The sequence below is a fragment of the Hyposmocoma kahamanoa genome, unplaced genomic scaffold (assembly GCF_003589595.1).
Source record: "Hyposmocoma kahamanoa isolate Upper Pololo Valley unplaced genomic scaffold, ASM358959v1 92, whole genome shotgun sequence".
NCBI lineage: Eukaryota > Metazoa > Arthropoda > Insecta > Lepidoptera > Cosmopterigidae > Hyposmocoma > Hyposmocoma kahamanoa.
Window position 1 is genome coordinate 18,806,450 of NW_020654748.1, and position 12,438 is coordinate 18,818,887.

General features: G+C 34.9%; 1 protein-coding gene across 4 annotated transcripts in view; it reads left to right on the forward strand.

Annotated features, from left to right (window-relative positions):
- LOC113236430 (elongation of very long chain fatty acids protein 7-like) overlaps positions 1-12,438 on the forward strand; it is a 149,504-nt gene that overhangs the window by 127,532 nt on the left and 9,534 nt on the right. For all 4 annotated transcript variants that reach the window (XM_026472485.1, XM_026472486.1, XM_026472487.1 and 1 more), the window contains 2 exons: positions 4,938-5,100; positions 6,587-6,723. In XM_026472485.1, the coding sequence (XP_026328270.1) occupies positions 4,938-5,100; positions 6,587-6,723 (300 nt within the window). The remainder of the gene's footprint in view (positions 1-4,937; positions 5,101-6,586; positions 6,724-12,438) is intronic.

Genomic DNA, 12,438 nt, shown 5'->3' on the forward strand with positions numbered 1-12,438 from the left:
CAAGTTTTCCGAGGGTTGCGAAACTTCTTCAACGTGCTGAATCCATAACGATGTACTCCTTCGACACGTCCAAAAATACTCATTTTAAACATATGTTTATACCTACAGCGATGATCACCAATTATATTTTTCGTTATGAACACCAATTCAACTTATAAACTATTTAATGCTTCGTGAATTTTCGTATCGAAAAAAAATGTAATCAGCAACACAACGTAAATTTTTGTGTGAAACGTTTTTGTTTAACCACGGGTTTATAAAAAAAACAGCCCAAAGTTCGCTGTACAATGACTTCATCATTTCAGTTTCATAACTACGCTTTACTTATCCGGGTTCCTTAACCAGTCAAACCAACTAACTAATGTTTATTTAATAGTCTTTTTACGCGGTGCATGGTAGCCCAATAGGAGATCAGTTTCTTTTTCATCGTCAACAGTTCGACTCCAGCGGCATTTAGGTACCTGACATTTTTGAATCTAACTTGCGTGTATTTCATTTTTTTTAACAAACCAACATTTTGGGCTCTTTAGTAATCCCATCGCCACGGCTGAATATACATTTTTGAGATAGTGACCAATCGCGCGTCGTACTTATTTCAAAATGTTTTTATTTGTAAGGCTATTAAGGCTCGAATGTAGTTACTCGTATAGATATAATAAATTGTGTAACAGTGGAGCTCCAAGTGATAGAGTTCGTCCATGGAAGTATCGCAACCGTACCTATTTATTGTATTCCGGTTTTGAAGGGTTAACTTACGTCTCAGGGTGACGGGCGCATTGGCAGTGCCCCCCAGATCTTTGCGATTTAAAGCTCTGAGTGACACTGCAACTGTTAAGGACAGGTGTGTAGATTACAATCGAGCGCGCAACTTGTTCGTTAAGAAAAGAAGGTTAATAGTCCAAAAATCTTTCCCGTTTCTTCTTAACTGAGTAACTTTATTGACTACATGAATCACATCGCTAATAAAACTGGCAATTTATTTTTCAAAATGACTTTAGCAGCTACAATTATATTAATACAAAGATTGACAATAAAGAAAAATTTCTTCTACCAGACAGGACTCAATTCTCTATCAACTGCACTACAGATCGGGTCAGCTTACTTACTAATTTTTCATTTACGAAGTGTTCGTTACAGATCTTTTTATACTGGATTGTATCCGTAAGCGACATCTTTGAGAAACTTATGACGCTTTTCATTCAGCTGTCAGTCCTGTGAGAAATCTATGACGCTTCTCAATCAGCTGTCAGTTTGTTATCTCTAATTTAAGATCCGAATATAAATAACAACTCCAGGTCAATAAGAAATTGCCCAAAAATTAAAACCAAATCAAGCAATTAACGACCTAGTCCCAAGGTCGTATGAATATGCCCCTGAATTTCGCAATATGCGTATGTCCTTAGAAGTGAATGCAGAAACATCAAGTCATGTTACACCACTTCTTTAACCTTGAACCAGTTGCAACAAAAAACAAGAAACGAGTTTTAAATAACTTTATACTAAAATTACGACTAATTGTGTTATGAAATCGATTGACTAAACCAGTTTTATTATAACGATTATGGCATAACTTGAGAAAAGTAAGTAGGGAAAATAATTAGAAAACATTATTATTAGTTATTTTTAATAATAATAAGAATAAGAATAAGAAAAATTTATTGTGTTCGCCGAGACACATGACATGAATGAGCTTAAAAACTACAATGTTATAACATTTTAAACTTAAAACTATAACAAATAGACAAAGGAAAGTAATTTGCATACAAATGCAATTTACTTTTGATAATCTGAAAAATCACAATAAACACAATAATAAAAATAAATGAATGTCGCGGCGCACGCAAACGGGACTTGCTCAGCGTTTATCTACGGGCAGAAAATTCTACCTGTGGCGCTGGTTTTCAGCAAGCCCGATTGAGTGAAGCTCGGACTCGAGTGCAAACAATGCCTACATACATAACGTGTGTGTGGAAATGTAATACATAATATAATGAAAGTTGGTATGTGCTAAAATAATGGCAATAAATAAATAATGTGAATAAAGAAAAGAATAAAGAAATTTATTATTTTCTTTGATTATTGAATATCATGATGATTTTCATTTTATGTTTTGTGAAATTATCCCACTACTTTGTTATAATTATTAATATAAAGATCGAATACTAAGAAAAATTAATTTAATATTACAATTGTTAAGGCGACGACCCTAGGCAGCCGCTGGTAGCTGTAAAGGTACCTGAATGAGTGACAAAAACTTTCATAGATTTCTCACAGATGGCGCTACAGCAAAAAGTTGTTAAAAACCAAAAACAAAGATTTATAACAAGCACATATAAAAATTCCTAAGGTCTGCTGGTTCGTTCCGTAACTCAGTTGGGAGAGAGTCAGGCACAGTGTGCTGAGCGCACTGGTCCTAATCCAGCGATATGGAAAGAATTTTTCTTAGTGTTTGATCTGTGGATTATTAATTATTATTCCACAAGTTAGTCATAGTTTATAACATAAAGATCGATCTTATAAGAAAATTTTAAATTTTTGTTTCTTTTGTAACGTCGGTTTTATTGGCGTGTATAGAATCCAAAATCAATCCAAGAAATAACCTTGAATTTCAGATATTTTGAGTCACAACACCATTGTAATAGCAGTGCAACATAATTAGTGTTTCTATCCTCTAATCACAAAGCACACAACCACACATACGCACAATAATTAAAATATTAATGTAACCTGTACTTAACGAAGCGAAGCCACACTCGCACTTGACACTATTTTTTCACCCGCACTCCAATGAACTTGCACGTGGCAATCAAGTTCGTAACAGTGAAAGCTAGGGGGTATTATTGAAGCGTGCGAACTTAACTGTCACTTTCACTAATGAGGCGATTAGTATGAATGTGTGGCTTATGATTGGAAGACTATTTGACTAGCTACTTTGTATATGAAATAAAATTTATCAGACAACATCAAATACGTTGCTCTGATCCCAAAGTAACTAAAGCATTTGTATCGAGTTCTTAGATTTTCGCGATTGTTACACATAGGAAAGACATAACTAGTTGATGACTGTACCACCTCAGTCAACCGTGACCATGGGACCTGTAAAGGGCCCGAAACGTCAGTTTGTTTGAAGAAACAAATATACGCGATTTAAATCCGGAAAAATAGTTTCATTTCCTAAAGCATTTGTGTTATGGAAATCGGCAACAACGACGCTATCACAAACACCCAGACCCGAGACAATATTGAAAAGTGAGTTTTCTACATTGACTCGGCCGGTGATGGAACCCGGGACCTCAGAGAAGGCGACACTATAAAAACCTGTGTGAAACCACTCGACCACAGAAGTCGTCAAAATATTTGTTACATAATGAGATCTGACGGAACCTACCTCAATATCTATGCAAAGCGTACAATTATGATTAGAGCTAAATATTAGTTAGAAAGAGAGAGATAATCAATTTCGAAAGTAATAAAAAGTAATAAACTCCATTGCAGATCTTTCTAGGTTTACCGCATCAAGCACTTTAAGATACAATAATAACCCCTTCACTGCGCTTGCGCTTCCAATCTTAACGTCACGTCATCAGCTGGCGGCCACAGAAAGCGAAATTAAATATAATTTCTTTAATAAACGAGCTTCCTTTTTTCTTTCCTTATGAAGAGGGTTTTTGAAGACGAAACTATAGATAGTGAGAAACAAGTTTTAAGTTTAAATATGAGTGAGTAAAATTAAATGTGAACTTATGACCTTTATTTCTTGTGAGGTAAAGCAAAGACATCGAAAGTTATGCGGATGTTTAGTGAGAGCCAAATACCAAAGTGAAATATTCAAAATTTAAATACAGTTACAAATTTTGAAACAAATAAAATAAGTGATGCCTAAAAAAGACAAAACTCCACAGGAAAAACAATGGAAAAAAAACGATTTTCTGACTAAATGGATTTCCGTCTTTATGAATCATAAACGGATAAATTTTTTGTAAGTCTTTATCATACATAGTCTTTGAAAAATGAATATAATAATGTAAAGACAATATTAAAGTCTTAAAATAAATTATTGATATTGTTCCATATTATATTTGTTACTTATATAGTTGTTAATTAATTCATATTCGGTCTATGGCAGTTTATTTTTGAATTTCATTGTGTAAGAATGTATGTTTCAAATAAAGAATTCGAAAATTTTACAGATGTTAAACTTTAACATTTAGAAGTAGGGATGAGGCACATTATTTAATAAAATAATAAAAGTATAACGTCTGAAATTATAATTAAGTATCTGTATAGTTCCTGATATGTTATTTGAGCCGATTCGACATAACGGCATGTGTTCGGAGAAGAATTGAACAAAAGCGTCCATCGGATCAGTGAGGCACGTGCCATCCATATACTGTATGCATCTAGTATTGATACATTAAATTTTCAAGATGAACGGCGATGCTATATTGTTCAAATAAAACATTTATTTACAAAAACATTAGAATAAACGGAAGAAATAGTATTTCATACAAGTGTATACAATTTTGTAAAAAAATTAATAAATTTGTAAATACTCATCAATCCATTATTTTAGCTAGAACTGCATGTCTATTATGTTTACAAAATACGTACAATCTTGTAAAAAATGTAAAAAAACTATGGATAAAAGTAAATAATTTCTTAGAATATGTAGCGCAAATTCGACGCTCTCAGTTTCCTTTGCCTGACGGCAGATACCTATATCACTCACGTCCGTTTTCGCTAGGACCACATTTAGAACAATAACGGACGACAACTCTCGTGTAACATAGATAATGTCGAACTAAACATATGACGAAGAAACACGGCGGATGTCGATAGCATATAAATTTCATATTCTCTGAATTTCACCATTTCCACATTTTCAAATATTACTTCAAACATTATTGCTTCAACTAACTGCCTTCCTTCTCTTCCAGATGTTACATCTATGTTGGGTGTATTACTTCTCGAAGCTATCGGAGTTCGCAGATACAGTGTTCTTCGTGTTGCGGAAGAAAAAGAGCCAGATCACCTGGCTGCACCTGTACCACCACTCTCTGACGCCGTTCGAAGCGTGGCTGCTTGTCAAATTCATTGCTGGTACGTAAAATAATTTAGTTAGTATACGTTATTTTTATTCGTTTCCTTAACAAATAGCTGCCCCATAACCATTAGATAGAAAGTTTGGCATTAACTGTGAAATATCAAATCGCATGCATTTTCGAGAAGTAAGAATGATCTTCAGTAATTAGAACACAACAAACGGATCTTGAAAGGAGATTTCACTTTGAAAGTTATCATAGTCGTATTTAGTTAAATGAACAGGCCCCCAGCGACCAATTACAATAAAAAAATTACAACAATGAAATGTCGAAAATACTTAAAATTCAACTCTCTGCGTTCGATATACGACAAGAAAAATTAATTGTGTGTGCGTAAAAAAAACCATCAGAGGCAGTAGAATTTGATTGTTACAAGCGGATTATGAAAACGACTTAAGGCAACAATAGCTATATTCTGTTTAGATACAACAAAACGCTCATATGAACTTGAAATGACTGCCTCAGTGGCCGAACGGTTACCATGCCGGACTGCCACACAGAGGTCCCAGGTTCGATTCCCGGGCCGGGAGAAATGTTTATATGGCTTACATTTATTTCTCTCGTGAGTTTGGGTGTAATTTGTGGTTGTCTACGTGTGTGTCCATGGCACCCGCGATACAGGGTTTCCCTAGTGCGGGGCTATGTTGAGTGTGTGCGTTATTATTATTATTATTATTATTAAATATTACTAAGACATTGTTTTGCCACTGGAATAGCACATTTCGTTAGCACGTTTCGTTATTTTAGTCACAACGTACTTGGTCAGCTCTAGTAAGGTATTTTAAAATCGCTCACAAAGCACATAGATAAATGTAGTGTTGGTCTAGGAATACATCTGGCAAGAAAACAACGGCTTGTTTATGACAGTTCTACACACGGCGCAGTATTCGATCGTGTTTTACGCTCAATTAAAGCGCTTGTAATGCATTGTAACATGTCACAATTAAACGGAATTTTATTTTTTTGCTAGTCCACCACACTATTGCATAACATAAATAATATACTAATATAAATTTAATATATTTACATAACTAGAACGTTTAATAACAATCAAAGCATTGGCAAGTCATAATGACTTTGTATACAATAGGACATATTTTTCTCTCGAAAGTTTCCAAACGTCGACGCCTCACCAAAATTTCACATTACCGTAAAAACGGTGAATTAAAATTCACCTTTCCTTGTTTACGAGCTACAAAGTTCCGATTGCAAGACAGATTGATTGCTTAATTTAAACCAAGCGACGTTTTTTTACCTTTTTGATGAACTTTGGTATAATAACAGATTTTTACGATAACTTTTTGACTTTTCGAAGCTGTATCTTTAAAATATTAATTCATAAATTTTGTAACCTATACATTATATACTAGACCAAAAATGTAATTAGTTTTGAAAGGAAAAAGAATAAAATATAATCTGAAGAGTGATTTTTTGTGAACACACAGACGGGGTAATTGGTTCTAAATCTTCTTGTTTCTCCACAGGCGGTCACGGAACGTTCTCGAACATCGTGAATAACCTGGTCCACATCATCATGTACAGTTACTACATGATGGCTGCGATGGGTCCTCAGTACCAGAAGTACCTCTGGTGGAAGAAGCACCTCACTACATTACAACTAGTAAGTACCTTTGATTTTTATCCACACGCCATTCTAATGATGTTCAAGATTGTCTTACAAGGGCGCATGGCCGCGTGGCATTGAATTTTAGTTCAAATAGTATTGGACAGGTTTTAAAACAATTAATTATAATATCTATCACGGCATTTTAAAGTTAATAATTACGATTAAATATCTGCAAAAATTTTACCTTTTTGTAAGAATGTTACAATTTCGTGAGTTTTTATGTGTTTCTATATACTCTGAACTGTGTATGATATTTACAAAATGTTTTTCAAGTAATTAATTTTATGACTTTAAACAATTCATTGAAGCTTCTGGTGGCAATTGGCAGCTACTTCCGCTAAAGACTATTCGCCGTAATATATAGAGGTAGATCCGCCATCCATTTTATAAGAATTTAAAAAATAAACACAGAAGTCATCGATTTTAATCATAATAATAAAAAAACCGTGTATAAAACTCACACGTTAATTTAAAATAGCCTTTAATAACACATTACATAGTTACACGTAAGATATTAAAATGTTTGTAAGGCATAAACTTTATATTTATTTACAAGGCAAATAGGTTGGACAGATAATTTTATCAAGGCAACACGTACACAATATTTATTTTGTAGTTTTTTTTAGTTTCAACATTGTTATTTATTGAGTGCAGAAACCTTTCCAGTATTAATATTCCAATATGCATTCCACTGCGAACACTTCTATGTGTATTTGAAACTCTGAACAATGAAAGATTAGAAAGAAAGAAAGAAAGCTGTTTATTGTACAAACACAGATACGCATATATATAAATTAACAAAAAAATCAGGAATAATAATAATAAAAAATAAGAATATTAAAACTATTTGTACGATTTATGCAGTAATTTACCGTAATGCGTATCGCGACTGGTAGAATCGGGCTATTGCTCAGAGTAGGCCACAATTAGCAAGCCTGGGGCTTGTGAGCCACTGACAGCAATGAAAAAAATTATTATTAAAATTTATTTATTTAAATTATTTCAAGAAATGCACTAGAAATTTGGTCCCTTACGATGTCTATAGTATATTGCGAATGCCGCACCACTGACGGAAATAGAAGGAAGGAAGCAGATCTAATTACTTACTTATTTTCTAGAAGACGAAAAATTAATAAAATAATAAACTTCGAAAATTCAAAATAACGAATAATTTTAATTTAAAAAAAAACAATGGCGTAAAATATAATACAAGAAATTCGATAAAGTATACAATATACAAATGAAAGTAAAATTATCAGCTATTTTACCCAACAACAAAATATTACTCTCGTGGTAATGCACTCCAAAAATATCACATAACATGGCGTAACAATGTAAATCAATCACAAAATAGAATCAAAACGTTTTACTGCATAGACTCATGGACATCCCCAGTTAATAAAAACAGTATTTCTCAGCTCTTAAATAATAAAAAATGTTTATTTAAGTTTTTCTTAAATTTTTGGTAGAAAATTGTGCAGATTTATTTTCATACGCATGATTCTTACGCGTATTTATAATTGTGCATCAGATATTTTTTCCTTTTGTTTTTCTTTTTATATAGCCACGCACTAGGGAAACCCTGTATTGCGGGTGCCGTGGCATGAACTCACACACAGACAACCACAAATAACACCTAACCTCACGAGAGAAATAAATGAAGGCCGTACAAATACCTACTACTCCCGGCCCGGGAATCGAACCCGGGACTTCTGCGTAGCAGACCAGGAAAATTAACCGATTAGTACCGTAATGTAACAAAATAGAGTCGGAATCATGTATTTTCTTTTCATGAATAACGTAGACAATTTAAGAAAACCTTTTTATTAACCATATACCTACTATACGCGTTGATCTCAAGTTTAACACTTGGCTTACGGTAAAGTTGTTATTTATAACTTTATTCGTCAGAGTTGTGGTGTTTTAGGCATTGTATAATCGAATGTCATTTGAAATAATTGTAAAACAATGTAATATTTAATTTGTTTCATTCAGGCTTCACTACTTTCATTGCTACATTGGTTGGTAGACTGCAAACAGCAAACGCGAATCCAAGAAGCATTGCACGGTCTACTTAATTATTCTTGCCAAATAATCGCAAACCTTTCTCAACTATTGCCAAGTTGAATTACATTGCCATAGTTTCGAAGATCATCTGAGAATAATTATTTAAAATTAGCGTGAAGATTTTATCCGTTTTACAGGTTTTACGTATCATTGCGAAAACAGCCGTAAATATTTATACGGCAATGAATTGTTGTAGTTAATAGAATCACTAAAAGAATATATTGCAATATGTGCGTATGTGTTTTATATTAAAACTAAGGATAAACGAATTGTAAACACAGAAGCTGTAGAGCTCCTCGTGAAGGAGTTTTTTTATAATATCAAGTGACGGGACGAACAAGTCGCGCGCCTGATGGTAAACTATACGCCCGTCCATAACAGTTGCAGTTTACACTCAGAGTCTTAAATCGCAAAGATCTGAGGGGACGCCCGTCACCCTGAGACATAAGTTGACAAGTCCCATGTGCCTGTAATGTCAACAGCATCGTTACCCTTCTAAACCGGAACGCACTAATATTAACGTTACTGCTTGGCGGCAGAAATAGGTAAGGACAGTACTTCCTAGGACGAACTCTTTCACAAGGAGTACTGCCACCCTACCTATTATTACTTGGTCATTTTCGGACTAGAGTTCACTATCTAATTTTCGTGGCAATTTTTGTTATTTAAGTATTCGATTTTTTATCGTACAATATTATTTAGGTATATATTAAATTCAAGTATAGTATCGGGAAATATTATTTAATAAACAATAAGTATTATAAGTATTTATATTTAAACGTTCTCAGTGGCCCAGCGAGCGCTAATATGAAGAGCGCCGAGAGAAGAGAAGGGTTCGATTATCAATAGACCAATTTGAGAAATTAACTTTACTGAATTGGTTCTGGTTTAGGTGCTCTTAAGTAAAAGTTTAAAGAATTTAAATGAGTTCGTCCAAGGAAGTACTGCCACCTTACCTATTTCTGCCGCCAAGCAGTAGTAATGTGAATATGTTGGCATTACTGCGTTCTGGTTTTGAAGGGTGCTGGTAAAATTACAGGCACGTGGGACTTGTTAACTGTTAGGGACCGGCGTCTAGCTTACAAGCAGGCACACGATTCGTTCGTCCTGTCACTTGATATTATAAATATAAAGGTAAACTTGGTTACTCTGGTATAGTACATGGAATTACTTAATTCTGGATAAGGTAGTTGGTGTAATTGCTTGGCACATTATAACAAAAGGAACTTCTGCAATGAACTAAATATAAAACTATCCAAGTGCAAAAATGTGAACACTTAGTCGCCTCTCACTGGAAGTTTCCTAAACATTGGCAATCAACCTGTTTGAGCAAAACATCGGCCAATAAGGATCGACTGCGCATAATTGCATTTGCCACCGCGCCTTGAATTCCGTAGGATCTGCTTGCGCAACTGCAGATATACTCTAATCATTGCTATATGTTTAATAATAATATGATTATTTATTCAGATAACTCAATTTTTTTAAGGTCTCTAGTAGTGTTAGTAACTTACAAAATATAACTTAAAGACTTGAAAGAGACTAGAAATTATATTTCAAAATTTATTAGAATTCAAACTAGATTCGCTGATGAACTGACCTCCTGCTGTTGCACAAAATAGTAAATTCCAAATTAGATACCGATATAATAAGCCATGTTTCGCGAAGGTCACTAATACGTCTAATCGTAGACAACATTTGCCTTCTGCTAAAAAATAATGTGTAACATAACAGCCCTCTCATACGTTTATGGAGGCAGTATAATGTTTTATGTAAAGATCTTGATATATTCTACCAGGGCACCAACACATTTGTAAAAATTATAAAAAGCACGGACTATAAAGAAGCACGTAAACATATCACAGAGTGCAGTAATTTTATTTAAAGTACCTATACACATTTTCTATTGACTTAGCCATATTCATTAAGTTGCAAAATGTTATTTGCACATTGTGTGCGGTTGTTATAGAGATACAAATTTGTTTGTTTCTAGTTAATGTCATAGTTGTACTTGTATAATTTGTATCTTGTAACAAAATAAATAAAAAAAGACTAGGTTAGGAATAATAATAGATAGTCGCACAAAGATTCAATTATAAAAAGTGGCAGCCGACTCTCAGATCTCTCACCCGCATCCAGGCCCAATAGTCTCTTGTGAGACTTCTCAATCAGGACCCGAATGAAAGATTTCATAATGGGTAGGTCATATCTATCAGGTATGACCTGTGAAATGGTGTTGCTCAGTCTACTGAGCAATGGGGCTGTCTTTTTGCGGGTAATGGCATTGAAACAATCAACCCGCGCCTCTGCAAACATTCTAAACCAATTATTATATGTGACTCGTAGGGCACTAAGCGGTTTTTTAGTATAACTGGAACACAGGCTGCTCGTGTAGAACGATTAGCAGTAGGCTTTGAAAAGTGTAATTTTTGCTTGCTTTTTACATCAAGCGAACCTGCGTGCCAGCATATTACTTCTGATCGTCAGAGCCCTACGTTCCCTCTCTATATCGTGGTCATCAAGGTCGTCGGTAACATAATGCCCAAAATATTTAAATTGGGAAGGTATGTTTACACAACCTCGTAACTCTCTACACTGGATTAAAGGACACAGCGACTCACTTGGTAATGACGCAGCAGATGAACTAGCCAGAAAAAGTTCGGATACGGACGCTGTAGGAACAGAACACATAGTGTCTCTCTCCTGCCAATGGTCAAGAACAGCTATACACAAAGGGAAAATGTTCTCATAATAACACATGGACAACCCTTACGGCTTCTAGACAGGCGAGGAAGCACTCCCAACGTTCAACGCCAGTCTGTCTCGAAAGTTAATCAAACTTAAAAGGCAAGAGCTTCACAATCTAACTGCCGCCCTAACAGGTCATGGTCCACACAATAAACACCTTTTTAATTTAGGTATCACAGACAGCCCTTTATACAGAGCGTGCATGGAGGGGGAGGAAACGGCTGCGCACATTCTACTACAGTGCCCCGATGTGACCAACTACAGGGCGAAGAACCTTAGAGTGCCGAGATCGCTCACCGAAATCTTCAGCAAACCGAAAAGGTTGCTGAGATTCCTGGAGGAGCTTGGGTGACAGGAGTAGGACCCTGTACCCACCACTAGCAAAATAGGCGCTTTGTCGTCGAGTTACGGACACCAGCCCGTTGCACCAAGTACCAAGTTAAACTGGTACACTCGATTAATAAATAGAGAATTTAACTACATGAGTATAATTAAGATTAATTTCGTGTGAAAATAATTCCGATGAAAAGCTGCTGCAGACTGCGATCACTAGCTGCGTATCCAATGATGTTTTAAAGATAACTTTTGTCGTTCGAACGTGAATTATATCACTGATATCACAAAAATCAGGTGCCTAAGTAACAGTTGGCATAGCACCTGCTCTGTGAAACTGTTATGAATTAAAATCACTCATAATGAAGTTTTTTTAAACACACTATAACACCACAAATAACACCCAAACTCACGAGAGAAATAAATGTAGGCCATACAAATATTTCTCCCGGTCCGGGAATCAAACCCGGGACCTCTGCGGGGCAGTTTTATTAAATGTCAGGATGTTTCATCACCATGATATTCAATTATTTTTTTGTTATAATTATTAATACAAAGTCG